The 16,139-nt window shown below is 34.1% G+C and overlaps 1 protein-coding gene across 1 annotated transcript in view; it reads left to right on the forward strand.

Moving 5' to 3' along the window:
- The window catches only part of cntfr (ciliary neurotrophic factor receptor), a 197,266-nt gene extending 187,918 nt beyond the window's left edge, over window positions 1–9,348 (forward strand). Inside the window, exons 8-9 of the mRNA XM_088910707.1 lie at window positions 3,513–3,636; window positions 8,295–9,348. Of these exons, the coding sequence (XP_088766833.1) occupies window positions 3,513–3,636; window position 8,295 (125 nt within the window). The 3' untranslated portion in view covers window positions 8,296–9,348. The remainder of the gene's footprint in view (window positions 1–3,512; window positions 3,637–8,294) is intronic.
- Window positions 9,349–16,139: the final 6,791 nt, after the last annotated feature.

The raw sequence follows: 16,139 nt of genomic DNA on the forward strand, positions 1-16,139 counted from the left end.
AAAAAACGTTACACTGGAGACACTCTGTGAAAGCTAAACAAAGGAGGTATTCTCAAGTTACAATTAAAGGCAATAAGACTAAACTGGTCAACAATGGAAAAGGGGGCACATGTAATTGCCAAAAAATACTAAATGGACAGACTTGCAGTGGCAAACACTTATCACTGAAAACAATGGAAATCACAAAACAATCAAAAACTGCCCAATTCTGCAAGGCTTTGCTTTCTGCTTCTCTGTCCAGGTCCTGACAAAGACGTAAAGTTTCTTGGTCTGTTCAGCTGAAGCCTTTCTCGAGTCTTGATCAGAAACAGGGGAAAGCGAATTGAAAGACAAAGTAAATCCCCTTTCCCCTGATAACAACTTTAATTATTTTGCACTGATGTCACAATCAGATATTAAAATTGCTCCCAGTTTTCACTTACAATACTTTGCTGATATAAAGTTGCTGACAGCACATATATACATGTTAAAATAAAATGAATACTAAATAACTAAATTGCTAAATACTAAATTGTCATGTCAGATACCATCACATCAGTCACTCAAAAGCAGAGAAAAACAACATTAAACCTTTCCCATTGATAAGCCTATACTTTTGCCGCCAGAAGTTTCATATTTTCCATGCCAGTAAAAGACAATAACTGTCATCAAAACTTTTAAAACACTTGCAGTGTATGCAAATGAGGAAGAATGGGCATGTCAGTGTGTTTGCCTCCTACCATGGTAATGCAACCACAGCACCACAACGAAATTATAACCATATGACCATAGTAGATGGCACCATCTACTGCCATAGTAAAATACCAGGGCTTATGAATTATCTACTGTTTGGTCTAACTTAATATTAGAAAAAATGTCTTACAGAGATGTTGTAGCTATTTGCAAAACTATGACTATCTCTTAATGTTCGGCATAGTCGCGTATGGGCTAAATAAATATTTACTTAAGAGGTGCATCTCACTTCATCGTGTTACATCAACAAAACCACAAAACCTTTGCATAAAACCTTTTTTTTTAAAAAAAGGGACAACTGGAACTTCACAAAACTGTTTTCAAAACTGAAAAACACCACGGTGATTTAATCAAAATATGATTGTGCGCCGTGTACTCGTATACGACCACAGTCTAAGTCAATTTTTACTTTTGAGACCTGCGTCATATTTAATCGTTTTTTACTAACAAAACCTTTACAAAACCGTTTACAGAACCGAAAAACACCAAGGCAATCAATCACAAGGACACAATTTTATCTGATGATGCACTTCCAAACTTACAAAGTGCATTGATAAGGAAATCAATAAGCCCACAAAACATGACTGCAAAAGCAAAAAACCAGCAAAAAAAATAATATATCCCATGTTTTTACCTTATTCTGAAGCACAATATATATCCACAAAAGACTAGACTAACTCACCTCCAGACCTGGAGGAAACTGAACATTATTGGCTTTGGAATAGATATTTGAAACTGGACCGCCTGAAATAAGGTGATCTGATTGGTAAAAAGCACTGTCATTCATTGTATTTTCAGCCATTCAGAGCCCTTAGGAGGTAACACTTCCTCTAGAAGCCTCAGGCTGCATTCCACCTGCCTTCTAGCTGTCAATCATTGACTCAGAAGGGGTAATTCAAGGTCCAGTCTTCATAAAACGTTATGTAGATTTTTTTTCAAATTGATCAATTTGTCCCAAATGTTTATCCAAGCTAGTAGACACCTAGGACAAGGCCTACAAGCATTTTCAGGTACCTGACAGGCTTAGAATGGTAAGTGACCTCTGAAGACCAAACAATTTTTTCGCCTGTTGTTTTTTTTTATATGTTTGTCTGCTGATTGGACACATTAAGAAATAAAGGAAATTTGACTGTTCACACTCACAGCCAAGGGTGTTAGCTTCAATTTAACAACTGAACCAGGCTCCTGCTATGTTCTGCTGCAGAGATACTGTATAATAAAATGTTTAAGGGGATGAAATTCCAGGCGGACATTGGCTAAAAGGGCCTGGAAGAGTAAGAGGTTAAAACAAAAAGAAAGCTTTACTGTTTTTTTGTCTGGTATTTCTTTAAGTGACACATTATAATACATTTTGTAGGTTTATTTTGTTTATATTGTACTATATATACTACTGTATATTGGCTTACCTTAGGTAATAATTGAAAAAAAAAACAAATATTAACACTACCCATAAAATTCATAGATTACGCGGTCTTTAATCAGCAATTAACTGTTTGCATTCCATGAATTAAGAAGAAGTTTGTGCTTCAGAACATAATTGATAAAATTAACTGATTTTTTAATGCTTTAAAAGTAACATTTCGTGTGATATGGATGTCAGACTCCATTTGGGGGGCAATATTTGTGGATTATTGAACATTACCTTGTATCAAAATATTTGTTTTTCTTCCTCAAGTGATACTGTAAGTGGTTCTGTATAAAATTTCCAGGCATATGTGATATTTCAATTTGCATCACTTTTGACAATTTAAGATCTGGTTCATTTAATTTCATGGTAGCTTAGGTGAAGGGTTGTTAGGGATGTTTGTTAATTAGTTTATTCATTAGTGCTGCTTATTATTGTATCATTGCTTAGTTTAAAGTAGCAAGGAAGGTCCTTTGGGGTTGTTATCTCAGATCTTTTTCTGATTATGAAGATACTGTATTTTATGAGTTTAAAAATATCCAGCATCAGTTACAGTATATAAAAATTATCAACCTAAAGTATATTGTTGTTTTAATAAAATAGATTAATGCTAATGTTCCTGGAGTTTATTTATAAGATGTTGTAAGATATCCAAACCAAAGCTTACAGTTCAATTTAATGTGTGAATATTTTTCTCCTAAATCACTTCTTGCTTCTGTATACATGTATAATACAAATAAAATAGTAACAAGAAAAAATATGTAATGGTGTTGTAGGTTACATCCCTTCCACGGGAAGTGAAATGTGGATTTCTGAATCCTCACAAGTACAGTATACTGTAAATGTAAATTAGCAAAGTTCATTGAGAAGTGAAAAGGCAAGCTAAATAATGTTGTCACACTGTGAATAAAACATGTAACTCACAATAAATGTAACTGTTACTATTTAAGATACTTTTTTAAAAAAAAGTTTTTCTTGCATTATTTATTTGCCATCCTAAAATTTTGAAATATTGATCACACACACAAAAATAATTCCTTTCTCAACAACTCAATGTCACACTGGGAGCCTTCACACCCTTGCAAAAATAGAAATGTAAAACTACAAAAGATGTCTGTGTACTATAATATGATTCTCACAAATAAATGTTGTCATCTAGCATCTGATTGGGAGAAAAAAAAGGAAACCAATGTGTTACCATGGTAGCAGAGCAACTAGGTAAAGCTCTAGTCAATTGACAACTGGAGAACAGGTTTCTTATCCTTAATTCACATCATGCAATAGAAGGTGATTAAATGCAGTATAGAGTATTGAAGGTATCTCACCCTGCTTAAAATAATATTAATATCTGAAGATTTTGTTTTTGTGGCTTTAGAAACCACCCCATCCCCAGCTCCAGCATCAGCAGAGCCCCGACTGGGAAACCCTCTGGGTGGCTCTTCGTCACTGGCGTGGTCAGCCAGTCTCCTTGTTGCCTCTGTCGTCATCTCTCTTATGTGGTAGGTATAGAGCCTCACGGACTAAGGAGGTTTAACTTTGTCTGCTTTCTTCAGCTTCTTATAAAATGTAAACAAATACAAATGCTTAACCTATAACCTATAACTATAAGTATAAACAGGCAGTCCAGGGTGTTTTTCAGTAACAAAAAATTCCAAAGACTTTAGCTAAATTCACATTTACAATTTGATTCCCAACACTCATTTTTACCAATATTCCTACTGTAGACAGAATGGGAATAGAGGGCCGTAAACAAGGTGTGAATTAAAGCAGCTTATTGACAGTTAAAAGTGCCTCCAAATACCAGTGAGATCCGAGGAGTTTTGTACTCAGTGATCTCAAGGTAAAGCCTGGTACCACCAACAGTGAAGTTCTGAAAACATGAAGGGCTTTAACAGCATCTAGAACTTAAGATGAATATATTCTAAATGTATAAATGAAGTAAATATAAATATAACACATATAAAAACATAACCACCCCACCAATCAAGTTTTTCAGGAAAATAATATAAAGCAAGATAAATTTGAGGTGTTGCAAAAGCACAGTGCATATAAATATAAATGAAAAACATTCCCTGCAGAATGCAGTTCAACAACCTAAAGGCCCTTGAACTTCTGTACAGTTGTGTGTAGATGCCAAATTAGTTATGGTAATGGATATGCACTGCTCAGATGAGAGAACAAGGTAAAAGAAGACCTTTAGCAGAGTAAGCTAGTGAGAGAAGAAGCTCTTTCCTGTGTGTATATTCTGAGATTTACTATACTAGGAGCAGCTGAAAGAAATAGCCAGTTAAATGATGTGTAAAATTATATATTGACATTATCGACAGCCATCCTTTTCAATCAGGACCTACTGACGATGTGAACAGATTCTTCTTTGGCAGTACAGGGTGATAGATATGAGTAGACTTCAGAAATGTGCACAGCAAAAAAAAAAACAACAAAGAATTCAAAACAATGTCATATTTTCATTATGGCTGACTCTGTACAAGTTGAAATCCAGGACAACCAAGATGGATTTTTCAATTTGTCCCAGTTGTTTCATGCATTTCAGCTGCTGCCAAAAGGTCTGGATGCTTCGAAGTGCGTAGAATATTTGTTTAGTGTCTTTGAATATTCTATGAAGATCACTGTCACATGAAAAACTGTGTGAATGAAATATTGAGTTAGAACATTAGCAAAAAAACAAAATAGAAGCAGAAGAATGAACATAATGATGAAACGAACTTTGATTGTGTCACTTTTATTATCTTCACTCTGAACTTTATAGAAAGTCAAAGTTAATTCCACACAAAAAACTGAAAAGAAAGAAGAAAAACCTTTCAGTTATTGAGCCTTCTTCAGGTATGTGGGGGAATGAGGGCAAAAGCAGGAACATGAGAACTAAGACTTGGGTGTGCCACATGTGAACAGGATACAGCATTTCAAGACTTACAGTGGTGCTAGAATGTTTGTGAGCCCTTTAGAATTTTCTGAATTTCTGCATAAGTTTGACCTAAAATGTGATCAGATCTTCATCTATGTCATAAAAATAGGCAAAGAGCACCCAATAAAACAAATAAAACACAAAAGGATATACTTTTTCATTTATTAATTGATCAAAATGATCCAACATTAAATGTCTTTGTCGGAAAAAGTATGTGAACCTATGCATGAACAGCAACGACTTCAACCAAACGTTGCGTGTTATTTGTTTTATTGGGATCTCTTTATCTATTTTTATGACTTAGATGAAGATCTGATCACATTTTAGGTCAAATTTATGCAAAAATTCAGAAAATTCTAAAGGGTTCGCAAACTTTCTAGCAGCACTGTACGAAAATATACTTTTTTTTACTTTTCTTCATGGAATGGTACTTGTTCTTAAGAGCCAGGTTTCTACTGTATTCTTTGCATAGCTTCAGGGCATCTACTGTCGAAAATCAGAATGCCCAGAAGGTTTGGTTCCAATCATTACAGTATGTTTTCCAATTGAAGAGGAAACAAGTTTGCGTCACAGTGACACAGGATACATTTAACAACATTATTTCACAGTGTTACTGCCATAATTTGGTTCTTTATGGTAGGCAAGGGTGTCTAAGAGTTGTTTTAAATCCCAGGATATGTCTGGATAGTCTTCTGGAGACAGGATTAGAAATAATGGATCACACAGTTTGGTGAAATAATTTCACACTCTCTGTTCTTTTTTGTATCACTTACATAGAATAACTCTATTTTCCTTTTTCAATGATTTGTGCACATTGTAATGTACTTGAAGGTATTCTGATGTAAAAGGACAATATTTGACTTACAAAATATTTGGATTTGTCTTGCAGTCCCAGTGGCACTATGCTGCATTTATAGTTGTGTTGTTTTATCATCAAAGGATTACAAAGGTCCAGGTAGGATATCATTGTGCAGTGGCTTTACTGTAGGTCAATAGTTTCTAAATGAAGGCAAAATTATGATTGATGCTTGTTTCTAAAATTTCTCATTTAAAATGTTGTGCCTTCACTGACTGTTAGGTAATCAATCATGAAAGTATCTCATTACTACTCTAATTAAGTAGATTATCATGTATTATAACCACAACATAGACAGACTTAAAACAAGAAAAGAAATGAAACAGCTTTCACTACTCAGTGTAATGTAATCATGAGGTCAGAATTACATTAGCTAGGGCAGCAGTTTTGTTTTAAACATTAAGTGTTTCTGAGCAAAACTTATTATTTTTTGCTAGAGTTACTTAACAAAAATCTTTCCAGTTGGAGGTCATGTGTTATCCAACTGTGTAAAATAATATTTCGGCAGCTGCCGAACCTATTAATAAAACATTTGGCTGTACTTGATAGTAAATGAAGAGTTATTGTTCCATAAAAATAAGTCAGGATATGGTTACGTTTGTGACCTTGTTAAATCAAATGACAGACAAGCTAAAACATCCCATTTTTCTTAATAAGCCCCATATCATATACTGTACATTGTAGCTCTGGATATACCGAGCTCACAGAGAGGACAATTTACAGTAGTATTTAATATACTTCAAGTCAATAACAAATTGCACAAGTTTGCATAAAATTAAAATAAAATTGTCTTTAAAACAGATAACTATTAGCAGATTGAAGAACACGTAGGTTAAAACGTTGCCTCTGCATTATGCCTCTGTATCTCCCTAACCAGGTGAAAACCAGATGGGATATATTCTATATCCCATTCATTTTTTCATTAGCTTGAATTTAGGTTGGTAGCCATTATTCCAAGATTTATGATTAATTATATGTCTATTGTAGTATATGTTATCTGTGGCTGGTCAGCAAGGTGCCCTGCTCTAAAGTAATTGAAGTACTGACTGCCTAGATCTGTAGGATTGACATTACAAAGGCTACTGGTCAGTCAGCCTCTTAGGAAGCTGCCTCCAGCATCAGACAAACTTTATAGTTTAGGATCTTTTCAGCTTGTACTCTCTTGGGAACATAGCAGTGAAGCATTTTAACTAATGTCCAGTGTCCTCCTTTGTGTTGTATTTTTGCTAAACTGCTGTATTATGTTTTTTTGTGATTTCTAGTACAGTTCTTTTGAAAACTTTTTTCATTCTGACACAAAACATGAGTCTTCAGCACATTTGGAACCTACACTGGATCATTACTTTTATAGTTTTGTATCAAGCATGGAGTTTTAAAACATCCTAGTGTTTTTTATTCATTTTCTACGTGTTTTAATGCTTTAGTAAAAGCTGCATTTATTTATGAGGCAAAAACTTTTTTGCTGTTCAGATGTTAAGTTTGCCTCAGTGGAAATACCATTCAGCAGGTACAACAAAGGGCTTTTTTGATTGTGGAGATTCAGTGTAGGAAATATGTCATTTAACCTGTTGGAGTCTCCTAGATCTCATCCAGGGTTTGATTAATGAAATGGTGTCCTAAATAGTTAAAGACCCAAAGACTTTGGTGCAGTCTTATCATGCGTGGTATTTACACTGCCATATCTGAACCATCATGGTCTTCAAGCATTGTTTTAGGCTACAGTGTGTGACTATCAAACTACCCTGACACACCTGTTTATGTGTCTGTTTATACAGAAACAATCACATGCTAATTTTTGCATTAATAAAGCAATAATGCATGATAATATTGCAATCAGTGATGTAATTATGCACTGGTTTAAGCTGTTTACACTGTTTTTGCCAGTCTCTGTGGCATGCCCATTATTGCTGCTATCTTTTCATGGCACCACCTAACACATATGGTTAATATGACTCTTTCATTAAGCGTTTCTTATTGATATGGATTAGCCAGCGATGAAAGGAAAATACTGGCATCCAGGGCACAATTCAGTTTTCTTATTGTTATTATTAAATTTTGCAACAGGAACAAACTTGTCAACATTTCTGTCCCTATGGAAAATTTGACAGGTTCACAATGATGGCATCAAAACACTGGCCCACATCTTTCATATTGCTCTAGATACAGTACACACAGAACTTTTACACTTGTAAAATACTGCACTTCTAATTCTATTTCCACATGGATGGGATTTTACTTTGCAATGAACAGAATTTTCAACGTAAAACCTATATCTTGTTATTAATATCAAAATATCATAATTATATATAATATTATAACATGCAATTCAGTTATATATATATAGTGAGTGAGTGACGTCCTTTTTTTCTGTTTTTCAGATATCTGTGTTGCATTCCTGTGGAACAAATTGAGAAAAGTCTTCTATTTCTATTTTGCACATGTTTAAATGGATATCGTGCATTGATTCTTTAATTAAGTTTCTCACAAAGAATGTAAAAAGTGTAAAAAATGAAGAAAACTTTCTAAACAAAAACTACACAGAGACAGGACTGAACCTAAGGGAAGCAAAAGAATTATGGAGCCAGGTTATTAAAAATACATTGTACACTAAACATCAGCACAAGGAAGAAGTTTTTCTTTTTTGGCCACACGTTTTGGAAAAACACCTGAATACAAGTAGCTTGGTACTGTACGTACACTTCACAGCTACATACAGCTAACTCATCATGCCAAAGACTTACCCCGGAAACCGTTTACCCATAATCCTCAGCTTTCCACAACCCTGTGCCTGTGTAGTGAGGACAAATCCCAAACTAACACAACTTGGAGACAGCTGTCAGTGTTGCCGTATCTATGGAAACAGGACTAACATTTTTTAAATGATATTTTCCTTTATTATTTTTTTTTTCAGATATGAGCCCAGTTATCATAACGGAGTTCTTATACTAATGGTGTTTAAAACAATTAGGTTTTATGTGCCTGATGCGGACTGCATTTTTTTTTACTAAGAAGCAATATATTTTAGTCCATTCATTACAAAATTGTAAGGTGCTTCAACATAGCTTATTTTGCTTTAAATCCTGATAGAAGCTAGTCTTTTTTTCCATTGCCTTTACAAAAGCATCTTACATTATGTTTTAATTGGAGATTCCATAATTTAATATTATGTTATTCAAGGAATATTGTTGTGCTCTATGTATTTGTTTATTATTAAATAAAATATACATATAGGATCTTAGTTTTTACAGGCATATATAAGTGCGTAATTCCCCTGATCATATTTTGTAAACTATGATACGTATCTTTAACATGAAAAGTTTATTATTTAATAATGTATGTATTAGCTTTAGATTCTTGTAACATGTATCAGAATTTTTTATAGATGTATATAAAAGGAGCAGTTGTCCATTAAATGTGACCATTTCACAATGATCAGTAAGAGCCTTGTTGATTTCTTGTCTGATTTCAGGTTTGGAACAGTATGATCAACCAGAAAAATAACTTTGCAGTTCATGTATTTCAGCATATTTTGTAAAATACTGTATGCAGTAATATAGACTCACAGGACTGAAAAAAAACTGAAAAACAAGGTGAATTGTGTAGTAAAACCTACCCAATGATGGTTCTGCTGTTACTGTTGTCTGAATCCTCTTTTCACTTTTACATCACTGTAACACAGTTCCTGAAGTTTTTTACATGTATTTTAATTTTGAAAAGGTTGTTGTGTCTATCCAACATTATGTGGTATCTTCACTATCTCAGAAGTTGTCAGGATGAAATCTGGAATAATTACTCTTTGTCCAAGAAACAATGTTTTTATTAGTAAATGAAAGGGGATTTAGGCTTTTTTTTTAAATTGAGAGGCTATAAAGAAAGCAACTAATTCTAAAAAGGCTCTGTGAGAAAATGCAGAAATTATCCTCCTTTTAATTTTGGTTTATACAGTAGAGACATTTTCACACTGGAAACAAGTTTTAAAGAAATTACATGATGATAAAAAGAAATGACAAATGTCATCCCCAACTATTTACATTTATTGTGGAATCAATCCTTAATGTCTAAAAACATTATTACTGTGATTAGACATAAAAAATCCATGAACAGACCATAAAAAGCCCTGGTTTATTATAGCTGGAAGTCCATCAACAATATAAAAGAGCAACAAATCCTACTCTTGGTGGTTACATACAGTTGAACATCACCTCCAGGGTGATAAGGACTTTGGCACTTACCCTGTGCATATCAAGCTCATTCCTTTCGATAAACCAGGGGCCAGCAAATCTGGTTCTGGCCAGTACAGAATTGTTTTGTCACATATTAAACCAATTTTTAACTATGACCTGGAGAAATGTAACCATCATCACTTTAGCAGGTGGTGTGTTCAGTAAGGTAAATTACAGACAATTTTAAAAGAAACAACAGAAAGCTATCCAGCCCTAAAGGACCAGATTAATTAACGTAATTGGACAAATTACTTGCTTGATCAATAACTTAAACAAGTGTTGCTAATTCTTAAATAACAGATGATATAGGGTGACCTGTACAACTAACTGGATTGGGGTTCTCCAGGACTTCTGTGTTAAAAGAAAAGCAGTGTTTGAGCAGGTTGATTAAATACTGGGATTTTAGCACCCAAGTTTCTGTTTACCTGCCAGAGACAAAAGTTAACAAAACAGTGTTTAATTAACACGTAGACAAAAAATAAATTTTCATAATTCGTTTTGAACACAAATTTCTTTTACATTGAGCTGTACGGTGCCCTTCAAAAGTATTTGGACTGTTATTTACACTTTGTGCTTTACAGTCAAAAGATATGGATTTGTGAATGATCAGTACAATTTAATATACAGTTTATTTTTGGATTGCCAAATTAATTATTTTCCCATCAGTGCTAAACAATTATATTTAAAAAATAAATGTATTTTGATTGAAAACAAAATAAAATTGTGGTTATCATGCGGAGATATTCTTGCAGAACACATTTCTAAATCCTATACACTATTAAATTAAAAAGTTAAATCACAAAATCACCAGCAGTTTCTTTAATTTTTGGGGAAAATATCATATTTCCATGTGTTTATAGAATATATTTAAAAGTAAAATGTTGTCGTTTCATGTCAGCTTTGTTTAGCCTTCAATTGGATGAATGGAAGTATAAATGTACTGTACTGTATACTGTATATAGTATGTACATACACTTTAGCCAAAAGTCTCTGTGCATTTAGTCTTTACACCACTTAACATTCCAAAAATGTTGTTTTAAGATAGGAATACATAAAGGCAGCTGGGCTGTTTCACATAGAAGATTTGACAAAGAAAACAGAGGCCAACAATGCTTTCCAATATTCATTGGGAGTTTTGGGAATGTTCATATCTAGCACAGAAGCATCCCTTGAAGCATCCCAAGAAACATCCCTTGTCTATGTATAGTAAAACATGATGACATCTACAGGTTACATAGCCAGAGTTGCTGCTACAGTAGTACCTACTGTATGTCTCCTACCAAGAATCCAGTTCCTTTATAATATTTAAACCTCATTTGCTTTCTAATTATGGATAGATTTCTGCTTGTGTGGTGCAAACAGGCCTCTGAGGAATGTTAATACTTTTTAAAAACTCATATGCCTGCTTACATATGGTAGGACTCATTAATCCACTCACATTCCCCACATCCCACCCCCAACCCCCTCGCAACACTACCTTCAATGGGCTATGGGCCCTTTGTTAATTGAGAAGGTAATTAAAGTTGGAGGAAGCAAAGCGAGAAGGGAGCAGAGCTCAGTGAAAAGTGTACAGGTTCCATGCAATTGATTTTATTGCTCAGTTATGCATGCCTCATGCCAAGCCCAGTAAAGTAGCCGCAAGGGGTCTTTAGAGATTATAGTGCATGTTAAAAGGGGCCAGAACTAGCTTAACAAGATTCAGGCACAATGTCTTGTCATCTTCCAAAGGTCACAGTTTAATCAACATTCTTGCCATCATCCTAGCTTCATTAATAATTTATTCCCATGTTCTTTAAATCCTTTACACTGAGCTTTAAGGAAAATTAACAAATCTTTAGAGGAAGAATAACAAAAAGTCCATAACCTACAGTTTTGGTTACTAGATGTTTTAGTCTTACCAAGACACTAACATATTGCAGAGAATAGTGTATGCATTTGCCTATACATGAAGGAGTACACGGTCATTTAAAATATTCTATAAAATGAAAAATTTAGAGAATGTCAAACTTTCAAAAAGCAGCTCTTAATTACTGTATTGTGCGAGGGGCTAAGAAAATACTATATAAACAGTGGCATTATAAAATGTGTTATATAGATGATACCATAGCATAAAAAGTTAAAATAACATCTGAATTTACCCCAGTATTTATTCCATATTTTTACTACCACCTCTTCTAAATTACTTTAACATTCTCTTAATTTCTAATAATATAAAATGACTAAGTTCTAGAGGATTCAAAATCGGTCCCATTAAGAATGAATTTTCATCTACAAAAAAGCAACTTCTTTATTCTAACAGACGAAGCAGATATAAAATACGATAATCTGATATAACGTACAGTATACAGTAACTGTATCATTAAAACTAATACAAATGTATGAAGAACTATAGCTTCCTTATATGTATAGTTTATATGTATATATTAGTCTTATATTAATACTTTTTGGAGAATTCTGGTGAATGGGAACTACAAACAAATGAAATATTTTATTTATATATTATTCAATAATTTGATTTTGTTTATTCCATGAATCTTCTGGATGAATCCTTTTCTTTTCCATATTCACTTTTTATATTATGCAAAATGATATGTGTTAATTGACAAACTGCCAAGCACAAGCTGCTAGGCAATTAAGCATGCCACTTTAATAACTGAGGCTTAAATATACAGTATTGGATTCATGATTCACTGTTTGCAGTGTTCTCAGGGGTCATTTTCCACTTCTGCTTGTGATTTCAGTTCAAGTGAAGACATTTTCTTTCGTAACTTTGAAAAGGGAACTTTGTTCTTTCTTGACCCATCAATCATTGCCTCTTCTGGGTTCTTTTGACACATACAGTATAATGGGGAAAAAAAAAGTTCTAAACCTCGTATTAAAAGAAGGACAAGAGACCATTATAGTCTATTCTCAGTATTTTCAATCCAGTCATAAGACTTTGCTTTTTTTCTTACTTCAAATGCAAACATTTATTCCGCATGTCAGCCACCCAAAAAACAAAAGTCAGGCATCATTATATTCTAAAGTTAGATTTTTACACTGGGGATTACTGAATTTAAGGAAATGTATGAATCACTATTCTAACACAACCTTGGGTCATAGAGAGGTGTAAAATATGAATGCTCTCCTTCTTAGACCACAGTTTGCACCCAAGAGTACAGAAATGCCTGGTGTAGATACGGGATAAATCCATGACTCTGATTTCACAGTATGGGGTACAGTACATTGTTTCAAACCAGCAAATTAATGAGACTTGTAGAGTTATCGATAAACTACATCTGTCTATCTGTAACGCCTTACTTCCGCCATTGGTGTTGTGGGGTTTACACTACAATAACTCCAGCCTGACCCGTGGCTTTTTCACTTTATCTACAGTATGTCTGCAGATGTAATGCAGTGTTGGTTATGGTTAAATGGTAAATTACAAGTTTAAGCACATAAAAAGAATGTATAATCAGTAACAGTATTTTTAAAACAATTACAAGGCGAAAATCTGAATAAACAATAGCAATATTTAACCATCAAAAACATTGCATGATACATATTCTTATTTTACTTAAGTTGGAGGAATGTGTTATTTGGCTGTTAACAATGTGATCATCCCTTAGTTTGCATGCTGATGTGAAAACATTGGAAGATATCTACGTAAGAACATTCAAACAAGAAGTGATTGACTCGGCTCCTACCTGGCTTGAAGGCTTTAATAGCTCTGATGCACAAATAATTACTAAGATGTTAGGACAGTGAATGGAGATGGCAGAGGGATGCTGAAGTAAATGTTAATTGTTTCTCTAAGTCTCTCAAGAAGAGTCCGATTAGTCAATAGTCAAATTGGCACAGAAGTTAATTGAGGCCATTCTTCCTCCTGAGAAACTTATGTTGAAACTTTCAATTAATTTCTGTCTTATCTGTGAATGAAGATTTACTGTATCACTCCAGCTTTGAGGGCTCATTAATATACACTTTAGCAAAAGTTTAAGATTCTTCTTTTGGAGATTTCATTTTCTTCCAACTTGAAGGATAAAAACATTCCTCATTAAGTACTCTTCTTCTTCTGTGATATATAGTTATGTTTCTTCAGTTAAAGTGGCTGTGAAATATCTCAGATAATTAACTGTCTTCTTAGGTTGAATGCACCTTTTTTGCTAACTATCATGCATTTTGTAAACCGTACATAACAGTTCAGTTTTTAGAGATGCCTGAAGCAAATGTCTTTATATACTGTAAATGCCAAGCACACATTTACATTGTTTGGCTAAGGTTCAAAGACAATGCTAATGATTATAATTTCTAAACTGTTTTCAAGCATAATTGCTATATACTTTCTACAGATGAGTGCTTGTGCTATTGTAATTGTAACTGTCCCTGTTGCTCATTGCTGACGCATGACACATTTACCAGCATAAACTGACGAACTTGTACCACTGTCAAAATGCCTACGAAATACATTACTGGCACCTTGACATTTTAAATACTATAATTTCTTTGATAATTTGAGTTTTACATATATGCGTTTAAAGAATTCTCATCATTTTATAAGTTGTGGTTTTCTAGTTTTTTGTGTGATCATTTTTGTATTACATTATGTGTTATTTTTTTAATAACTTTTATCCAAAAATATATTTTGCTCTTTCAATTCTTTCTAAAAGAGTCTTATATTGAGATGTACTGTATTACTCAATCCAAAGCTGTGATTGGAATCTGTTGTTACGTTTGCACTATTGATGATCTCTGCACTGATATTCTGTTGTTTGAATACAGTGTTTGAATATACCCTAATGTATGAATATGTTGATTGTTGCAACTTTTTCAACATCCTATAACCTTGTACAGTATATGGCTTTCTGAATTCCTATCTACTTTCCAACTGCTCCTTCCCATTTGGGGTCGCAGGGGAGTCAGAGCCTATCCCGGAGAGCAATGAGTGCAAAGTGGAATACAACCTGGACAGGATGCAAGTCCATCATAGGGCAGACACAACACAGACACAAACACACTCACAACATGGCCAATTTTCCCAAAAGAAAATTAAATTACTAGAATGTGTTTGTATTGTGGGGACAACTACTGTACCTTAGGTTTTTTAAGAGTGCTCTATTTTATCATCTGAAATGGAGTCTGGGTTCAAATCTCAGCACATTTGTGTCACATCAATATTGAACTTTTTGAATAATATAATAATGGCTTTTGAGATATTTGTCAAAGACATCTGTCTTTATATATTTAACTTAAGCATTTCACCGTCTAGATCATTCACTTATTTAAATGTGGTGTGCAACTGTATATTGGTCTTACATAATAGTCATATTTTTGCTTGGTTTGATAATTAACAAAAAAAAAACACAAATAGTTTGTAACATCAGATGGATTTGTTTTACCTTCTATTAAGTTAGTAAGAAAGTTCCACAAGATATTGTGTTGGGACTTAAATGATGTCAACACCATACTTAATTAAGCAGACATTTCAGGCCAGGCCAGGGTTTGGGTTACAAAAGCCATCCAATCTTGAAGCCATTTCTCCTTCTGCTTCCACTTGAAATGACAAAATTGAGAGTTTACCCAATGGAAGGGATTTTCTTAACACTTGTAATATGACTCCATTTTTAAATATACATCCTGAAATGTTCAATATAATTGAAGCAGCCATAACTATCCTAAACAATAACTTGAAGATGGGCAGAAAGTATCACTATTCCTAAAGTTCATTTGGGCCCTAAAATACAACCATTTAGACAAAATGTATCACCGTCATCATCCCTCCTCTAGAGGGCGCTCCTACCTTTTTCATTGTGTTTCCAGCTTTATTTCTCCCAGCTGTACTTATTCCCTTTTCCCTATTTAAGCCCGGTGTCTCTGTAGTTCTGGGCGCCTATCCACAGGGCTCAGGAGCAGTCCGAGGGCAAGGCCTTTTCCCCAGACATCCTGACCTACTGAGTCCGGGGCTCGGAGCGCCTTGTCCCGTTATATTTTTGACTATTCGTATTCCTAGTTCCCTAATCC

The sequence above is a fragment of the Atractosteus spatula genome, chromosome 3, assembly GCF_055471065.1.
Source record: "Atractosteus spatula isolate fAtrSpa1 chromosome 3, fAtrSpa1.hap1, whole genome shotgun sequence".
NCBI classification, from domain to species: domain Eukaryota; kingdom Metazoa; phylum Chordata; class Actinopteri; order Semionotiformes; family Lepisosteidae; genus Atractosteus; species Atractosteus spatula.